Source organism: Eublepharis macularius, chromosome 1 (genome assembly GCF_028583425.1).
Source record: "Eublepharis macularius isolate TG4126 chromosome 1, MPM_Emac_v1.0, whole genome shotgun sequence".
NCBI classification, from domain to species: domain Eukaryota; kingdom Metazoa; phylum Chordata; class Lepidosauria; order Squamata; family Eublepharidae; genus Eublepharis; species Eublepharis macularius.
The window spans coordinates 116,639,326-116,660,352 of record NC_072790.1 but is presented as its reverse complement, the minus strand read 5'-3'; the positions used below and the strand labels follow the sequence as shown (position 1 = coordinate 116,660,352).

Below are 21,027 nucleotides of genomic sequence, written 5' to 3'. Positions count from 1 at the left end.
TGGGAGCATGTTGTAACAGTATGTACAATGGAAGCGCCTAGCATTACAAAAGCAATTGTTTTGCTGTAACAGGTCTAGGGTTCATGAGACGTTTGTAAGTACCTTAAGCTGGCAAATGCATAATAATGAAAAGCCTCTTGGCACTTCAAAGACTAACAAATGTATTGTGACATGAGCTTTCATATTGTGCCAGTTGCACAGAAAAGGTTGAATAATATTGTTATATACACATGGTTTGGAGGAAGGGCATGGAACTGGCTGTTATATGAGATGAATAATCTAAAGGAACATACCCTGCAAGCAGGGGTACTATTCACAAATCAGTCAATTGATACTAACAAGACTCAGTCATTAGGCATCAACAAGCCCAAACATGTTGAGTTGCTCAGGCACACATACCATTTGCAGGCTGGTGTTTACCAGTAATCTGCATAACATATTTGATCTGCATGTATCTTTTGCTGTTTTTCTACTCCTCTGGATTGTGTCAAATAGAAATATCAAAGGTGAACTAGGGCATCATCACACATTACAGTTGCTATAGGAAACACCAATAAACCCACTGATTATTTCAAATATTTCCTTTTTATGCTGCCTCCTCACCATTTGGGTCTTCAAACTTACTTATCAGGCAATGTCTTTGCTGCTTACCTTCTCCCCCAGAAGGACCCAAAGTGGCTTACAGAAGTCTCCAAAACAACCAATTTAAAGAATATAATTTAAAGAAAACAAATGCATCCTGGATGAATCCTGATTCACTAGGCTGGTTATCATAGACCCTGGGCCATGAGCCAAGGACTAAAAGTTAAGGGCTCTTGCCTTTTGTCTCCTGCCCTTCAGCTTACATCCTTGGGCACACTCAGGATTAAGCACCTTTAGGCAGAGGAGAAAATGAAACCCAGGTGGTACTCTGTTGCTGACAGCAGGCTCTTCCCAAGATCCTCCCCTGACATATGTGGCTTATAACATCTAGTGTAACATCTAGTTCCAGACCTGGAACCTGCCTTGAATTGCTAAGAATTACACCCTCTGGAGTTACAAGCATGTGATAGGAAATCACAACCACATGATAGGAAGTCATGCAATATCACAGTCATGACATCAGAGTAACATGACAGGAAGGGTTATATCCAGAATTGATAAATAAATTGTTATGTAGGCCACAGAAACCTAATTAAAGGATTCTGCCGCTAGCAGAGTCTATCGTGTGGCATAGGAAGCATGATTACAGGTGGTTGTGAGCTGGTTCTGCTGGCTGGTATGTGTGCAGGAGAGAAAATAATAAAAGCATACACTTGGTTTATATTTAGAAAAGAAATAAGAGTTCTTTATTGCAGGAACTCCATACTCTGATATAGGGTTCCCCCCAAACCCCCTCCCCCCCACGATCACTTACCTGGCCGGCAGGGGGTGCACTCCCTGGGGCACCCCCTCCCCGGGTGGTGCAGCATGCTGTGAGAGCGAGCGGCGGCGGCAGAGAGAGAGCAGGTAGCAGTGGCAAGAACAGGCTGCTCTCACTGCCACTGCCGCCACCACTGCAGCTTGCTCTCTTGCCGCGGCCGCCCCTGTCCTAGCTGGCACTGGCTGCACAGGGGCAGCGGTGGCAGCGACGAGAGAGTAGGCCGTGGCCACCACAGCTCGCTCTCTTGCCACAGCCGCTGCCGCCCCTGTGCAGCCCGCAGCAGCAGGGACAAGGGGTGCGGCAGTGGCGAGAAGGAGGGAGAGCTGCCCCCTCTCTCTGCCTCTCCCTGACCTGCATGACATTGCCACGCAGGGCGCCCTTTGACCCTGCATGATGGTGTCACTCCTGGAAGTGACATCATCACGCATACCAGGGGCGCGCGCACATGCATGTTCACAACAGCAGAAGCAGCAACAGAGTAGGAGCCAGTGTCCCAGTCTCCCACTGGGAGACTTGAGGGACCTGGCAACCCTACTCTGATAGGAAAGGAGGAGAGACAGATCCTAACTACCTATCTAGTCTAAGGATGGACATGCATTGCAGGGCAAGGCCTGCCTCCATGCTGCCAAGATGGAGGGAGGAGGAGAAAGGTGTTGCCTGGAACAAAGCCAGGAAGAGAAGGAGTAAGAGGGAGGAAGTCAGAAGGAGGAAATCTTGAGAATGACAATCTGCATATTAAAGGACAGTCAGAGCAGTAAACAATCGTAAACAGTGTGCCCTGACCTCTCTTTGGTTTGTCCCCCTCTGAAACCTGAGAAGAGGGACAGTGCTGGATCCTCCTCTTCCAACAAGAATTATGTCCAGGACTGTAGGTAGCAGCCCAAGAGAGGTGAGGACTGGAAACATGAGCTGATATCAGGAGTTCCATAATGAGGAAGAAACCTGTGCAGAAAAGTTCACAGATCCCTTTCGTCATAACGACTCACAGTTGCTTTCTGTCTTTCTTCACCCTGCATAACTCTTCCCCATGTCAGTTGTCCACTGGTTGTCCATATTTGTGGTGTGGAGTCCAATCCGTTCATGAAAAATCAGAAATCTCAGAGGAAGATGTTTGGAGGATTAACTCCAGTCCTACAGTGTAATGAGTGCACATGCCATGAACAGCCTGCTGATCAACAACAGGGATGGAAGATCAAAAGATAATAACAATTCTTAAGAAACTACTTTGCGCACTATAGAGTATAGCGCTTATAGGTGTATATGTTTGGTTGATTCTACGCATAATTGATTGCACTTTCCTTCCCTGAGAAGATGAGCCTTTTGAAAGCTATGTGCAAGTGCTCTAGTTAATTCTGTGGTCCCTGATACAGTCTCCCCTAAGAGCTTCTTAACTGAACAGTGTGGAACTGCCTGTGTTTCCTCTCTTTGTGTTTGCTCAGTAAAGCAAGAGCCCCAGTTCCTTCCTATACTAGAATTTTGACTATACATGGGAAACATTGCTGCCTCAGCTTTTTACACATGAATAGGTTCCCTCTCCTATCGACAGTGCTATCCTAAACAAAATAATACCCTATTAAGCTCATTGACTTCAGTGGACTTAGAAGGGTGTAACTCTGTTTAGGATTGCGCTGTGAATTAGAGATTTGGGTTTTTTTCTGTTGGATGCCAGTTAGTAAGGTAGCAAAAGAACTTTCTTTCAAAGCATGAATTTATCAGCAAAAATGAACAGGGATCATTGTAGTTTGGTGAAATTTTTAAAAAAATCTTAAAATGACTCACCATGCAATCCTAAGCAGGTCAATGGGTTTAGAAGGGTGAAATTCTATCTAGGATTGCACTGTTAGTCATGCACAATTTATATATGGAACATACATGTGAAGCTGAGGTAATTCCTTCGAAAAGCCAAAGAAAATAATGATACCAGAAAATCGTTAACAACTGATTTTGATTTAGGTTTGCCAACAGCCTTGAAAAAATTGCCTTGTCCCTTTAATAGAGACTTAATGGGATGTTTGTTATTCATCAGTTAATGTTTTTTACCTCCATGCTATGAAAAGCTTCAGCTGCTCATTTCCTCATATTAATCCTCTGTTAAAGAGGTAGGACATATTTTTCCTCTAGGCTGTTGGCAACCCATTTCTCCACTTAACTTGTAGTTCTGTCTTCCAGTATGTAATTTCGATAGAAGACTGCTGATTAGACATGGGCACGAACCAAAAAAATTACTGAACCAGAGGATCATGGTTCGGTGAAGACCACAATCCAGAATTTCCGAACATCTCCCGTTCCCGAACTGAACCGTGGATTGTGGATCGTGGAGGCCACAGCGGAGGGGCGCCCCGCTGTTCCCAGCGAACCAGAGGAGGTAGATCCCTATCCACCAAAGCCAAGCTCAATTGTACTCTCTCAGTCTCTCTCTCCAAAGGCTAGCAAGTGGCAAGCAAGAGCTCTGTCCTACTCCACTGCTAGCAGAAAGTGAAACCCAGCCTGGGAGCCCATGGCTATTTATAAGCATGGGTCCCATTCAGCAACACAGGAGGTCTGTGTTTGGCCATCAGAGCTACCTATCAGGGTTTGCAGGGATGAGATTAGAGTGCCCATGGCTACAGAACACCCCCTTCCCCCTCCCTCCCCTGGGTGTCTTCTCCCTGCTTTGCTGCTCCGTGGTTGGAAGGAAGCCCTGCTGATCAAGGAAAGCTGGGCTTCCATTTGGGTTTCCAGGACGACAGAAGGAGGGCAAACAGAGCTCAGGCATTCACCTGGCTTCGTTGCCAGGGGAATAGATTGCTGGTGCCTGAGTGTCTGGATTCCACTGAGCCCGAACGCCCCGAACCGGGCCTCTTCCGACCGTTGGATCGTTGGCCGTGGCCAATCACGATCTGCCGGGTCACGATCGCGCGATCACCATTTTCGTGTGTTTTTGATGTTCGTAATGTGGTTCGTGCCCATCTCTACTGCTGATGTCAAGATCCAGACTTGGAAACTGGTGCTGGATGGATAATGGAATCAGAATTACCTATGTCAGGAGTCCCCAACATGGTGCCCATGGATGCCATGGCACTCATTGACTCTTTTCCAGCCAACTGCTTTTTAGAAAGTGGGCAGGGCAAACTGAGCCTTTTGGAGAGCTGATTGGATATATTCCAGCAGCAGCTGCCACCACAGCACAAGGACATTCACTGCATGACTGAAGTTAAGCTTTAAAACTGTATGTTTCTTTTAAAATTCATCCTGTTAAACAGTGCTTCTGCCTGAAATGTTGCAGAGTTATTATTTGAGTTATGCTGGATCTCAATCCTTCACATTATGTTGATGGCCTTGCCTCTCGTGGCAGCTATTTTGTAGTTGGCCCTGCCTTCTACAGTAGCCATTTTAGAGTTGTGCCTACCCCATGTCAGAATTTGAAAACTACCCACAGGCTCAAAAAGGTTCTGTACCCTGACCTGTGTTTTAGTTCACTTGTGGAAAAGGCTTAACCTGGCTTAGTTCCAACCACTACAGCCTATGCCAAGCTGGTTGTGACTTATATATATTGCCATGTACTGAATCTGGCCTTTGGCATTCGAAACAGATTTAGGGTGGTTGGTTAGTATAGGCATGTGGGAGGAGTCTCTTGGAAACTTTTACTGTACTCTGTGGTTATTGCTAGTCACATGTCTGCTTGCATTTCCTTACTATGAGGGATATTATGAGCCTTTATAGGGGTCAAAAGAGATCTTAGCTCTGCCATGAATAGTGACAGTGCATGTGGAGCCCAACAGCCAGATAAATAGGGCCTCCTATGGCGGTTTCGGTTCAAGAAAAATGGCACAGGGTGGAAGGCAGAAGCTCTTTCCCTCTTTCTCTTGCATCGGCATTAGGAGCCTGGTTAGCGTTGCCTCCCTCTGGAAACCCTATCTGGAGATCATTTGTAACTCTGGGATATCTCCAGGTCTCACCTGAAGATTGGCAATAGAGCAGCCAACTTTGGGTTGGGAAATTCCTGGAGGTTTGTGAGTGGAGACCGGAGAGAGGAGTTTGGGAAGAAGAGAGAGACCTAATGTCATAGAGTCCTCCCTTCATAGCAGCTGTTTTCTCCAGGGGAACTGATCTGTGTAGCATGGAGTAGCAGGCCGGGAGATATCCAGGCCTGACTGGGAGCTTGGCAACTCTAGTTGACAACCCTGGCATGAGCTGAACATACAGCATCTACTTGGCCTATTTTGATATCCTTTTCTTGTCAATCTAAGGAAATCTATTTAAAAACATTTCACATAGGCCTGCTAACAGCTCCCCTTTCTTTCTCTCAGGTCCCCACCAACTGCTGTTTTCCAACTGTCATACTCCCATATGGAACTTAAATCATATTTGTTCATGTACATACAAATAATTTTTAACAATTCCATCCCAGCTTGCCAAACTCCACATTCCCACTTGGATCTACATGAACATGCATGTGACTGGATGAGTATATATGGCAATGGGATTTCCCCACAGATGGCATGTGCATAGATGAACTTGAGAATACACCTTGAGATTGGATTTGTCTCTTCACATTTGTTTATTTAAGTTACTTATGTTAGGCCTCTTTGCAGTAACAGTCCTGAAAGGAACATGTTTAATACGTATATCTGAAACTGGAATAAAAAATTAGGTGGCTGTGATGTGGACTGGAAAAAATGTCTGACAATATGGTGGGCAAGTGAGTGTGTACAGAAAGAGTGTACATTGCAGGTATCTGGGAAGGGGTTACCTTTCTATGTGCAGGGCTTCAGGGCATGAACCACTCAGGGTCAAGGACAGTGAAAAGGTTTTGTATTAATTTGTCTGGGGAAGCAGCGCTCCCTTCCCCCGGACTTACCTGGAGAGCTGGCAACAGGAGGAGAGGGAGCCAAGACCACCCCACCCTCTGCGGCAGGCGAGCCTGAGTGGAGGAGAGGGAGAGAAGCTGCGACAGGCAGCAGGAGACAACGGTGCCGATGGAAAGTCACACGGCTGGGGCAGCAGCTACAGAGCATCAGGCGGTCCAGGGGCTGACGAGCATCAGGGAGCAACTCGAGTTACCAGCAAGCACAGGAGCCCCACCGCCATTGTCTGCCCAAGCGAGCATGATGGGAGGCACCCTGGCAGAGCGGACCCAGCTGCGATGGACATGGCACGGCTCCACCAGCCCCACCCTACAATACCCGCCCCATTAGGCGGCAGGTCAAGAGGAGAGGGAGACTTGCTGGCCCAATGCCCCCCCCCTCATTGGAGAAGATTCCCTGCCAGTTCACCTGGCGGGAGGAGAGGGGTCAGAGCATGGGGGAGAGTGGATGGTCGATCAGGGCGGCCCCTATAAACTCAGAGGTGAGAGGGGAGGCCGGTGAGGAGTGAGTAGTGGAGACTGGAGGATGCTGAGAGACCATGAGTGAGAGTAACCAGCAGCACTACGGAAGTGTCATGATCTGGCTGTGCCAGGAAGGCCTAGCAAGGCCTCAGAAGCCTGTTAGCAGTGGGAGTGGGCCTGCCTACGATTCCCAGGAGCCCCTGGGCTGTTTTGGCGCCCTTTTTGGCCAATCAGAACACAGGCAGCCAGTGCTATATATGTCTAGGAGGAAAAAAGCCTCTGTTCTTTCTCCCAGGGAGCAGGCCAGAGGAGGTTTCTGCTAGGGGGAGAGGCCCTCATCCAGGTAGGGTGAGAAGACAGGCCTGGCAGACAGAAGGACAGGGAGTTCAGTCGCACTAGTTCCTTTTGTTTATTTTGCTTTCACTCATCTGTTGTTGCTAATGCACCTTGTTTGTTTGTTTGTTTGATATTAACTGACCTTGTAAATAAATCCTTTTGTTTGTTGTTACTCTGCTGGGTCCTCATGCCTGTTTATTGGCCAAGCTACGGAGGTCAGAAGGATTGGGAGGATACTCTGAGCCTTCCCAAGGGATCCTAAATCCCAGAGTGGTGGCAGCGTACAGTGGCTCACCCTATTTGAGGCATGACATGATGGCTGTAGCAGTGGGATGGACTAATTTTGGATCCTGGTAAGGCAGAGTGACATTTGGCTTTGATGACCCCCACCTTTTTTTTTTTTTGCTTTTGGCTTAAGCTACATTTGCTGAAGGTACTTGCAAGACCAAGTAAAGGTCTGATAAAGGTGTGGTGAAACGGGGTTTTGCTTATGTTTTAGCTGTCAGGTCAACCAGATAGTGAGGCTAAAATATGTAGTGCATGCTCCTCCGAACTGGGAAGACAAAATCAGAGGATGTGCCTGTTCCTAGAAGCAAGACTCAAACAAGGGCTGCTGGGCCCATGTCTGAGAAGGAAGAGACAGCCAGAACCATGGAGCCCCTGAGTGAACAGATCTTGCCTCTTCAGATGCAACTTAAACAAGCAGACCTTGAGCTAGAAAAAAGGAAGCTGGAGAATGAAAAAGAGAAAATGAAGCTTGAGGAAGAAGAGAAAGAGAACCAAGCTCACTTAGAGCTGGAAAAAGAGAGAATGAGGCATGAGCTTGAGATGGCTAAGCTCACAAAGAGTCCGCCTCCTCCAGATGCCCCAGTGAAAGAGGACCGTTGGAAGTACCCCTTTTACAAGGAAGGAGAGGACATTGAGGCCTTCCTGCAGAATTTTGAACAAGTCTGCATTGACTACAAGGTCCCCCCAGAGCAGTACATGGAAAAGCTGAGACCTCACTTGAGTGGTGTCCTGGCTAGAGATGGGCACAATCCGCATTACGATTGAAAAAAACCCACGATAATGGCGATCGCGTGATCGTGAACCAGCTGATCGTGATCATCCATGGTCAACAATTCAGCGATTGGGAGGGGCCCGGATTGGGGCGATCGGGCTTGGATCGAGAAGCCAGACACTCAGGCACCAGCAATCTATTCCCCTGGCAATGGAGACAGGGGAATGCCTGAGCTGTGTTTGCCCTCCTTCTGTCGCCCTAGAAACCTGAATGGAAGCCCAGCTTTCCTTGATCAGCAGGGCTTCCTTCCAACCATGGAGCAGCAAAGCAGTCACCAGTTGGGAGAAGACACCCAGGGGAGGGAGGGGGAAGGGGGTGTTCTGTAGCCATGGGCACTCCAATCTCATCCCTGCAAACCCTGATAGGCAGCTCTGAGGGGAGGCGGCTCATCACCATCTCCCTGTGCCCGCCAGGCTTGGCGGCCACCATCATCACCCACCATTCTTTTCTCGCCTGGAATACCAGCACGCTCCTCTTCGGCCTGGTGGGCGGGCACAAGGGGGGTGCTGCTGTTGAGCGGCCAGACCCCCCCCCCGCCCCTTAGGGGAGGCAGCTCGTCGCTGTCTTCCCGTGCTTGCTGGGCCCAGTGGCCACCGTCATCACCCACCGTTCTTTTCTTGCCAGTGTGCTCCTCTTCAGCCTAGTGGGCGGGCACACGGGGGGTGCCGCCATCGAGCGGCCAGACCCCCTGCCCCCTGAGGGGAGGCGGCTCATTGCCGTGTCCCCATGGCCGCCAGGCCCGCTGTCCGCCGTCGTTACCCACCGTTCTTTCCTCGCCAGCGCGCTCTTCTTCGGCCTGGTGGGCGGGGAACATGGGGGGGCCCGCCGGCGAGTGGCCAGACCCCCCACCCTCTGAGGGGAGGCAGCTCGTCGCCGTCTCCCCATGCCTGCCGGGCCCGGTGGTCGCTGCCACCACCCACCTTCCCACATAGCTGGGAATAGCAGCGTGCTCCACTTTGGCCTCCACGATCCACGGATCGGGAACGGGAGATGATCAGTGTGGATCATTAATTCGGGATCATCACCGGCGCCAATTCACAATCAGCTGGATCGTTAATATTTTTTGGATCATGCCCACCTCTAGTCCTGGCTTCAATGTCTGGCCAGATGGAAGGCGAAGAGAGAACAGATTACAAGCTGTTCAAGCAAAGAGTGTGAGAGAGAGTGGGATTCCCCAAGGAAGGGGCTCGAAAGCGCTTCAGAGAGATCAGGCTTGAAGGTAAAGAGTCCTACCCACAGTTAATACACAGACTGGGAAAAGCCTATGACTTGTGGGTGGGAGTTGCAGAAGCCAAGACACTGGCTGATGTCAAGGCCCTGATGTGCATTGACTGGTTCCTGAATCTTCTTCCTGAGCACATTCGGTGCCCACTTGTGGACAAGAGTCTTTCTACCTTTCAAGAAGCAAGCCAGTGGGCAGAGCGACTAGTGGAAGCCTATGGAGGGCAGAGGTACAGCATTCATCAGGACTGGCATAAGAGGGAGTCTCCTAAGTCCCCACCCTGGTCCAGAAAGCAGCCAGAAGAAAAAGGACAGCCATCCCAGCAGCAGCAACCTGTTTTCCCAAGTGCTGGTGGGAAGTCACCCATGGTGGAGAAGAAGGTGCCACGGTGCTTTACGTGCAACCAGTTGGGCCACTTTTGGAATAAGTGCCCCAAGGTTGGGACTGACATGCACCACATAATCCCAGAGAGGCCTCAGACTACTTCACCTGCATTTGATCCAGAGTATATTCCCCAGCACCGCCAGAAGAAGGTCATGGTGGATTACTGTGAAGTTGCTGCTTGGCAAGATAGTGCTTCTCTCCTGACTACTGTGCATCACTCTCTTATCGATCCCAAGTACCTCCTCCTGGGAGAAGAAAGGAAGGTAAGGTGCCTGCACGAAGCACAAGGTATTGTGCTGCCCATCGCCCAGGTACCGATTATCTATGAAGGTTGGAATGGACTTTGGAAAGTTGCTGTGCACAATTATACCCCAGTAGCCATGTTTGTGGGAGAAGACTTAGCAGAGCATGTGCTCCAGGAACCAAAAGAACATGCGCTACAGTCTGCAGAACCTGAGGCTGACCAAGAGGGAGATGTGTACATGCAGTTTCTGAAAGACTTTGCAGATGTTCCAGAGAAATTTGGCAGATGTGCCGGAAACTACGTAGGGTTGTTAACCCGCAGCCAGACTAAGAAGCTGCAACCAGTTGAATCTGCTCCAGTGACTCCTCCAGGTGTTGTGGCAACACCTAAAGAGGTAGAGTCTCCTCCAGTGCCCTCAGCTGCTTTCCAGAAGGAGCAAGAGGAAGACACAAGTCTCGAGGAAGCCCGTGAACAGGCAAGGAGGGACCTTCCCCTTAGTGCAGTCACCTGATCCCGGTTAGTGATGGACAGAGGCCTGCTGTACCATGAGTCCCTTCGACCAGGTGACCAAAGTGGCTGGAGGCTGCATTATCAGTTGGTGATACCGGACCAACATCGCCTCCAACTCATGAGCCTCGCCCATGATCACCCCGGCAGCCATTCGGGAGTAAAAATAACCAAAGACCGGCTGAGACAGCAGTTTTATTGGAAGGGGATGAGCAGGGACAATGCCAGGTTTGTCCAGTCCTGCGAGGAATGCCAGACTGTGAGGAGGGCCCTAGATAAGGGTAAAGCCCTACTTCAGCCTCTACCTGTGATTGGCACCCCTTTTGAGAGAGGGGCTATTTATGTAGTGGGGCCCTTGCCGAATAAAAACCCGAGGGGGAAACAATATATATTGACTATTGTAGACTTTGCAACTCGCTGGCCAGAAGCTGTGGCTCTTAGCTGTATCGATGGCAATGCTATTTTGCCAAGCCTTGGCAGATGTATTTGCAAGGGTGGGTTGGCCCCTAGAGGTGCTCACAGACGCTGGGACCAATTTTCTTTCGGGGGTGATGGAGAAGCTGTGGCGCCACCACGGGGTTCAGCACTTAGTGACTCTCCCCTATCATCATCAATCAAATGGGTTGGTGGAAAGGTTCAGTGGGACCCTCTGGGAGATGATTAAGAAGTTTGTAATTGCCCATTCCAACAACTGGGACTTGGCTTTGCCTCAGCTCCTTTTTGCTTACTGGGCAGTTCCACACCCCAGCTTGGGATTCTCTCAGTTTGAACTGGTCTATGAAAGGGAAGTCCGTGGACCTTTGGAATTGGTGAAACACCACTGGGAGGGTTCCCTACCTTCCCCAGAGACTAATGTTTTGGACTTTGTGGACAAGCTTCAGAACTACCTAAAGGAAGCTTTAACACTAGCCCATAATCAGCTGCAAGAAACCCAGTGTAAACAGAAAACCTGGTATGATAAAAAGGCCAGGGAGCGGGTTTACAAAGCTGGTGACTTAGTTATGGTGCTGAAGCCTATAAAGAGCAATAAAATGGACGCTTCCTGGGAGGGGCCTTGCCAGATCAAGGAACGCATGCGGGAGGTGAAATATGTAGTCCAGTCACCAGACACAGACCTTCCTCCCTGGGTTTATCATGCAAACTCCTTGAAGCCCTATCATTCTCGGGAAGTTATTGCTTGCCATCTTATCCCAGAGCTGACAGAGCACAGCCCAGATCCCTGGTTGCAGACCGCATCAGTGGGGATCTGGTTGGCTGGACCCCATGATTTGGTCTGGCAGGTGTGTGTGTCATGATCTGGCTGTTCCAGGAAGGCCTAGCAAGGCCTCAGAAGCCTGTTAGCAGTGGGAGAAGGCCTGCCTACGATTCCAGGAGTCCCTGGGCCATTTTGGCGCCCTTTTTGGCCAATCAGAACACAGGGGGCTGGTGCTATATAAGTCTGGAAAGAAAAAAAGCCTGTGTTCTTCCTCCCAGGGAGCAGGCCAGAGGAGGTTTCTGCTAGGGGGAGAGGCCCTCATCCAGGTAGGGTGAGAAGACAGGCCTGGCAGACAGAGTAGACAGGGAGTTCAGTCACGCTAGGGCCTTTTGTTGATTTTACTTTCACCCATCTATTGTTGCTAAGGCACCTTGTTTGCTTGTTTGTTTGATATTAACTGACCTCCTTGTAAATAAATCCTTTTGTTTGTTGTTACTCTGCTGGGTCCTCATGCCTGTTTTTGGCCAAGCTACAGAGGTCAGAGGGGTTGGGAGGGTACTCTGGGCCTTCCCAAGGGACCCTAAATCCCAGAGTGGTGGCAGCGTACAGTGGCTCACCCTACCTAAGGCATGACAGGGAGAGAGGGAACCAGGGTGCCCACAACCCTCCTCCTTTTCTGAGGTCTACCCTTTCAACAGCTGTCGTGAGGGAGGGGCCAACCAGGAGGGTGCATCTCCCCCAGGCTCCAGAGATGCGCCCTCCTGGTTGGCCCCTCCAACCAGGAGGGTGCACCTCCAAGAAGCAGAGTATAAAATTTCCCTTTTGTATCTATCCTTACAACAACCCTGTGATGTTGGTTAGGATGAGACTATGTTACTGGACCAGGGTCACCTGGCAAATTTTGTGTCAAAGTGGGGATTTGAACATTGGTCTTCCAGCTCCTAATCCAAGACTCTGACCTCTACTAAACACTAGCTCCTTATTTGTCTATGTACGAGTAGGGATTTGTGGCAGATATGTAATATATAAGCAAGATCTGGGTCCAGTAGCACCTCTCAAAAGCTCATAAGAGCTTCTGAGAGTCAGAACTCCCTTCACCAAATACGAGGAGTAGATTGTAGTATATGTAATCTGCCTTCAGTCTCTCTGAGAAAGACAGAATATAATAAAGTGAATAAATATCCATTCTACCTTTGCTACAATGAACTGATTTTTCAGGATTTTCAGGATTTCAAAAAACAGTAAAACCCTTTGTGCCAGAGGTGGGCCAAATACTGGGTAAGCCCCAGTAAATAATGCCTTTCTCAAAACACTCCCAGCTCTCTTGAAAATGTTTGCCTATCGATTCAGTGTACAAAAGCTGCCTTATATTGAACATGGGTCCACCTACCTCAATATGATTTACTCTGCCTGCCTGGGAGCTGGTTCTAAGTCAAAGCCCTTTTCCAATATCTGCTACCTCAGACCTTTTAACTGGCGATACCAGGGATGGAACCTGGAGCCTTCAACATGGCAAACATCTGCCTTACCACTGAGCTACTTCTTCTCCCATCTCCAACAATCTATACAGCCCTATTTATAAGTTACAGTGAACACACGTATAATCAGTGTACAGTGTACACTTGATTTTAAAAAAAATTAATGGTTTAAATTTTAATTTAAAAAAACCCTGTGCCGAGTAATTTTCGTGTTACAATGAATGCAGGTACAGCTGAATGTACAGTTGCATTTGTACAGTGAATGTGTGTTGGCTGTTTCTTACAGATGTATGTACTTACAGGCAGCATGAGTCCACTGTAACATGTGAATAGGACCCTAGTGTACTCATTTGCTCTCTCGTATGTCTGAAATTTATCTTTCTCTTTTTTGTGGCACTGATGGAATTATTAATACACAAAAAACAACCCCAGGCATGAGAAGATTTTACTTTATGTTAGGAACATGTCTGTTTCCCCATGGTTTCCCCCCCCCTCCTTTATTGTTCATAATGGCAAGAATTACTACCATCTGTTGTAGAACTGGGCAGTGAGGGCCCTATCTTTTGCTGACACAGCAAATCCTCCAATGCTTTTCTTTTTTGAAGAGAAATTGGGGGAGGGGGGACAGCGAGCTTTCTGCTAGCAGCTCCTCTCAAATGCCCGTCAAGATCTGTGTGGCCCTTGAGGTCTTCAGCTATTTGTTTTGGAGGCAAAAACAATACTTGGGGAAAGAAGTCCCTCCCTCTTGCTTGTGATAGGCTCACCCAGAATAGCAACAGCCCGTGTCACTGCAAAGGGCAAAGCCTGCCGAAAGCAGAAAGAAAAGTTGTGCACGGCTCACTTTATAACTTTTCAGATTTCAGCCAGCTCCTGTGGCTAACTGCCATGATCCAGGCAACAGCAAGCGGTCTCTCTGCTGACAGCCGGGGGAGGGTGGTCGTCCTGTGAAGAGAAGCCTGAAGCACAGTGAGAGAACTGTTTCCATACAGCCATGATACCTGTGCGGAACATGGAAGACCTTCACCAGCATTGCCAGAGAATAGGAGAGGAAGAGTGGAAGGATGACAATCCAGGAGGCAGCCGCAGCAGCCACGGCAGCCTGAGGAAGCTTCCGGCTCAAACAGGTAAAGCACAGCTATCTGAATGACAATGATGCCTGCAGGACAAATATGTATGACTAATGTTCTCAGGTCAAGAAATGTCACAGTCAAAAGGACAAAAGCAAAAAACCCTCAATTCACCATGCCGGTCAGGCCTGATTGGCGAGCAAGGACACCTTGCAATATTTGTTTTAATGTATATATGTATTCATTGTATTTCTAAGCAAGCTTCTTTGTAAGAAGCTTGCAGATGTATGCGGGGTGGAGGGTGATCTCATTTTAGCCTCTGTGAAGTGGTTAGACTAGGGTATGGCATTTGGGGTAGTACAGTTCCAAAGTTACATCCTTCCTAAGTCCATTAGGTTTACAAAGTTGTAACTCCATTTAGGATCGCACAGTCAGAGAATCTCATGACTGATCTAGGATTTTAAACCAGCTGTCTTCAATCCATGTCCAATAATATCCACTACATCATGCTCACTGTCACATTTGAATGATAGATTTTGAAATTTATTTATTTGTGTAGTTGTTTACTTGCTTGCTTACTTATTTACTTCATTTACACTTTGCCTTTATCCCCAATGGGGACCAAACGGAGCTAACATCATTCTCCTGCCCTCCATTTAATCCTCACAACAACCCTGTGGAGAAAGCGAGCCTGAGAGTATGTGACTGGCACAAGGTTACCCAGTGACCTTCCATGGCAGTGGGGATTCAAACTTGTGTCTCCAAGACCCTAGCCATACTGGCTCTTGCTGTGATCATGTAGCTTGTGATTTTAAAAGAATAATTTAAAACCCCAAGTTTGCAGATTGGTTGCATGAAAAATTACAAAATCTATCATCACCTATAAATGCTTTTGTGCTCTTAGCAGGGCCTGACTAAAAGGGGTGGTGGTGGAGGTTAAGCCCATTGCCGTGATATGTATTTTTGTCATTTTGGAAACAGAGGATTCCGCCCCCCCCCCCCCCATGATTTATACAGTTTTATTTTGCAACAGGTTAAGAGTGTGTGTGTGATGGGATTAAAAGTCTAGAGCAGGGGTCCTCTTTGAGCATGGAAGCACTACTGGAATTTTGAGAAGAGGTAGTAGGCACTGCCACATAATTGCTATCATGTGTTTTTGTTTCTCTGAAGATCATATTTTAAATATATTTAAAATATATATAAATAAAATATATTTATTAGAAATATATTCAAGACTTCTTTTGGCGGAAGGTGGATGCTAGATTTTGTTCAGTCTCCCATATATATATTTAAGATATCAATGGAAGATACCAGTTTTTGAAGGGACCCAAGATAACTTTCAGGTAATAGTATAATTGCCTGGGCGAACTAATATTTGTCCAATTGAAATCAATTGTGGTGGATATGGTCTTAGTTATCATTTGCAAGTTTTGTGGGATTGGGAGTTCTGATAGCAAAACCCCATCGAAGCACATACTGGGAAGTTCATAAGCCTTTGTGGAATAGATTCTATTTGGAGGATGTGTGTGAAGGTTTCCTGTATGTGGCAGATGATACTGATGATTTTGGCTTTGATTTCTGAGCACAGCAAGATTAGTACAAGTATCTCTAGAACAATAAAAGGCGTGACCATGCTATTGTTGCTTCACTTAGTTTATCCTCACCATCACACATTCTTGGACTTCTAGTGTGTTCCAAAAGTAACACACAACAGCTATGTGGTGTTACATATTCATGCAGAGCGTACTGATGCAAGAGGATGGCAGTAATCCACTGATTTGGTGGTATTCACATGGCAACTCAAAATGGATTGGATCCTTTCACACTATTTTTGTGCACATGTAGATGTTACAATTCAGATGAAGCAGAAGAAAGCCCTTGACAGTCTCATTTACAGTTTCTCAGTGTAGAAAATGACATATGGAACGGCAGGTTTGGAAAATCCAAAACACAAGTTGAGGCTTCATTCATGCAGCAATGATTTTTTGTTTTTCTTCCTTTGTGTCCAGTGTGGATAAGCCTGAAGGGGAGGGAGAGAAGAATAACACACACACTGGAGTGGGAGCAAATCAAGCCACAACTTTATTGATTACAGGTTCCTCGGAGTGTGGAACAGCATAGGCTTAAGACAGCCTGACTGCTGACAGTGAGCCACCCCCGAATGCACCTGTTAGGGGATACCAAGGAAAGAGAGGTAGTAGGGCTAGACGTGGAGGAAGCTGCTGTTACTGTCCACTACCAGCCTCTTGGAGGCATGGGCAACATGCCAACTCTGAAGGTGACTATCAAGCAACTCACCCCAGAATCCCTTAAGAGGACCTTCTTTTAGGATCTTGCAGGGAGGCCACCCCAGCACTGCTTGGACCATGTCCCCAGCCAATGCCTAAACATTAGCTGAGGGTTGTGACAGTCACCCTCGTTCAATAGTACGATCAAACATATGCAGAACACACACTTTTCCTATGAGGAAGGCACAAACCACAAGACCTATTAGCCAGTCAGAACCAAGGGTAAAATTCTTTCTTGGCCCTGTTGTGGCCTCCTGCAGACATAGCAAAAATGAGCACCAGCGTAAGATTTAGAATATGAAAGTATGGGTGGGGTTGGGGAGTTGCTGGCAGATGGCTCCCAATGCCCAATGTGCTCTCACCGCCCCACCCCTTTCTTTTAAACTTGCAGTTTGGAACAAAATGGAGCCTAACCATCAGGTCTGCTGGCTCTTCCCCCTCCACTATGTATACCCAGCTGAGGTGTAGCTGTCAAAATGGAGATGGGCTGCAGAAAGCAGTGAGAGCGCCATCTGGCTGAGGCAATGCTGGGCACCATTGCCTAGGTTCTTCAGCTCCCTCCCCATCTCTCCTCCCAGCCACAATAATCACTCCAGCTTAAGGCTATGAGTAGGACTAGCTGTTGCCAATGCAGAGGTATTTGCAGAAGCAGTGGAGTATCCATATGGTAGTTTTCCCACTATCCTCCTTGCCTCAGCCCCCCACCCCTGCTCCAGTCCTCCGCTTTTTTGTTGTTAAAAAGGTAATTGATGCCTCACTATAGTTTTAAGCTACAGCAATATGTCAGTTACCAATTTTCAGTTACAGTAATAATTTATCAGCTATTTGTATATCATTACACTTTTTAACAACAATAAAAAAGCCCTCTGGTTGTGATGGGGAAATCATGGCCACTGAGGACTGAGGTAAGAAAAATGGCACAAATGTGCGCAGGACCTGCAGAAATGTGCACTTTCCCATCCACATAGTGTTCAAAGGCACCTTGACTAAAATCACTCCCCAGAAGTTATACCAATGAGGTTTGAAAAAGATCACAGCAAGGGGGGTGGGTGGGCAGAAAGTGGATGATTAGGGGATGACATAACGCAGATGATAAAAAAAAACCCTCCAGTTTAAACACAAAAGCAGAGCAAAAGCTCCTTGTGAAAGCAGCCTAAGTGTGAAAATGGTCCTATATTCTGACCTTAAATATATTTCAAGAAAGAGAACAATACATTCATATTGCTTATGACCTCAGTGCATTGCCACAGCTCAGGAATCATCAGATATATTTTCAGATATATAGAGATGTTGTTTTTAAAGCATTACACAGATTTAAATGCCTCCATGCCACCTCTATCTGAGGTGATGAGGATGAGGTAAGAGAATGGGTAGTGGGAAGAATACCAAAGAATCTGGCATTGCAATATGTATGTTTGATTTGAGAAGCCTGCACAGTTGGTGACAGATGACCAGCCATACATGGTAGCACATCGGGGTTTTGATAAACTTCCTGTTCTTGCTTCTTGTCTGCTGTAATTGGGGAGGGGGGCTGTCAAGCACATAAGACAGGGGCCCCCAATTGGAGCCAATGGGCAGCATGGTGACCACTAGCATCTTTCCTGGCACCTGCCACATAGTTTTAGAAGTTGTGCAGGGCCAGGTGGGGCTTTTGCCCAGCAGGACTTATGATTGGCCACTGGAGACATGATTGGCTGAGCAGATTTTTAAAAAACGTTGCTATGGGAGCAGCTACCCTCACAGCACAAGGATCATCATTGAGTAACTGAAGGTATGTGTATGCTCCACCTCCTATGATGGCCATTTTGTTGCGCCCAACACCCTGTGTCAGAATTCCAAAGAACTCACATGCTCCAAAAGGCTGGGCCCCCCTGACCAAGGAAGTCACAAGATATTGCTTGGTGGGTTGCCAGTTGTTGTAGACCTTGCCTTGAAAGAACAACAGACAAGAGGCTTTCCAGTGTCCTTTTGCTACCAGCAGTTTGTGTGCCTCTGAAAGAAACAAAAGGAAAGCTGCAGAAACTTTGCCTCTGCACCACAACCTGACAAGGAGGGGGCTGCAGGATCCGTCTCAGGTTGTTAATTTGGGGTTCAGTTTGGGAGCTGTGCACAGTTTGTGCAACTTGTGCTGCCTGATGGTCCTCATCTTATTGACTTCAGCATCTTGAGGGGCAGGGCAAGGGGGGAAACGTCCAAGATGGAGTTGGCCATGTGCATAGCACCCAGATTTCCAAAATCAGCACCATCTTTTCCAAGAACATATTATATCATTGCTGTAGGAAGCTGGACCATCTGAGGCTACAGACATTCATACAAACAGGAGGAACAATGGGAGGGGATTCTGCTTCCTAGCACTCTCCCTCCTGTACTGTCACATGTATTTGGCTCCAGTTCCAATTGCTGCTCCTCCTCCCACACTTCTGCTGGGTTGTCTACTTTTGTTCTGGCTATTTTCAAAGAGTGCCTGAATGGTTATCTAATTAAAAGTTTAACAGGTTATTATTTTTACGCTTCTTTGTTTTTATACTTTGAAATCTTCTCTAACGGTGCACCAGGGATGTTTCTTCCTGACTAGCATAAAAGGCAAACAATCAGTGCTGTACACAGATGTGCTTTGAAGGGAGGTAGCCTCACAATGACGACAAGGGCCAGACACCTAGCAATGTGCAAAGCCAACTTTTCAAAGCAGAAAAACAGGTTCCTCCTAATTCCCATTCTGGGCAGAAAATGCCACATGTATTGCAACTGCAGTGAAATTTCTATAGGCAATCTTAGCGGCACTTTCGCCCCACCACACTGCCAGTGGAGTACGGTGCTCATGTGTAGGAGTGCCAGAATGGGGTGACAGCTAGAAAGTGCAAGAGGCCAATCAAAGATAGTGGATAAGGAGACAAACCAAGAGCCTACATGTGGAACAAATTCACATTTTATTGGGGATCAACCCAACTGAACTCATGTTTAATTTAAAAATAAATTTTAAAAATTTAAAAATAATTTAAAAATTTAACATGTGACCCAAAGCTTATCTTTAAAACAGTGTGTGTGGAGGGGTGCAAATCAGCTCCCCCGCACACAAAGAGGCAGAAGAGTGCCTAGGGTTGCCAGGTGTAGGAAACCCAGCACTCACTTTTAGAAGGTCTTAGTGCATGCTCCTGGAGCAGCATGATGATGTCACTTCCAGGAGTGATGTCATCACACAGGCCATGGGAGTGCTCTCATGCTTTGCATTTTGGGGCCCAAATCGGCCTGGTGTGAAGTGCTGGAGCACTCCCACAACCTGTACAATGATGTCACTCCTGGAAGTGACGTCGTTGAGCCACACCAGGAGCGTGCCCCAGGAGGCCTATTCCCCTGCCTTTCCCCCCCCACCAGCCAGGTGAGTGGTGGCAGGGGACAGAAGGTGGGAGGGGGAGAAGCCCCTGCCCCCAATGGGAGACAAGTAGCCTTAAGAGTGTCCTTATTTCCTCCTTCGCACTACAAACACTTTAACTAGCAGGGAAGGGACATGGGGGGAGGGCTACTTTAATGACAGTTGTTTCCACACATCTGCTCAGGATCTGCCTGTGTCATCTAATCACTTTTAGGCAGATGCATGGAACTGGCTGCAGCCTGCAACACAAACAGCCCCTTCTCTGCTAGTTAAAGCACTCAGGGTGCAAAAGAGAGCATTAAGATGCTCCTCCTGCCTCTGCGCGTGCAGGGGAGCCGATAGGTCCCCATGCCCACACTGTTTTAAAGGTAAGTTTTGAGTCACACATTAAACATGAGTTGAGCTGAGGTTTCCTCCAAGTTTGGCACACATGTAAAGAGAGGGCAGAGAGATTTTTCTTAGACTGTGAACAGCTAAGGCCTGGATTTTTGCAATACACATATAATACCAGGAAATCGACATTGGCCAGCTCATACACCTGGGTTGAAGATCTCTTCCATTAAACACACGTACACAATTTACAGTTTAAAGTATGCCAACACAGAGTAATTATGATAAGAAATCCTTGAGGAGCCCAGCAATATCACTGTGACTGGGTGCCAAAGGGAAGCAGATGGTTAATTAATAAAGAACATAAACGTCTTTCCTGTTTGTTGACACGTTGTGGAAAGTCTCTTAAGGGCACAAGGTGGTAAAAGCTGATTCAGGATCACATTCTTAAAGAGGAAAAAATATTTTTGGTAACCAGTCAAAACTCTGTAATCTGTAGAGCCTTTGCAGACCAAGCAGCTTGTTTAGAACAACTTCTTTCAACTTTTCACTTTAGTGGCAACATATGCAAGCAGTTAAATTATACATATTTGTTTATTTTTTTAAAAAATGGAAAACCCTGTAACACCATGATAGACATTCATGTTTAAAAGAAATTTTTAACAATTAAGATTTAATTTTGTATTTCCCCTGCTATCAAGCATTGAATCTCATACCTCACATCATATCTCCTGTGCTAGATCACACTAACCTCAAGGTGCCTCACTTTCAATCAACTCACAGCCTGCAGCATGCACTCTCTCTTTCTCTCTCTGCCCATCCAACTGCAAAACTCC

At 47.3% G+C, this 21,027-nt stretch overlaps 1 protein-coding gene across 1 annotated transcript in view; it reads left to right on the top strand.

Moving 5' to 3' along the window:
• Window positions 1-13,940: 13,940 nt before the first annotated feature.
• The window catches only part of SLC2A12 (solute carrier family 2 member 12), a 43,240-nt gene continuing 36,153 nt past the window's right edge, over window positions 13,941-21,027 (top strand). Inside the window, exon 1 of the mRNA XM_054986195.1 lies at window positions 13,941-14,260. Within this exon, the coding sequence (XP_054842170.1) occupies window positions 14,128-14,260 (133 nt within the window). The 5' untranslated portion in view covers window positions 13,941-14,127. The remainder of the gene's footprint in view (window positions 14,261-21,027) is intronic.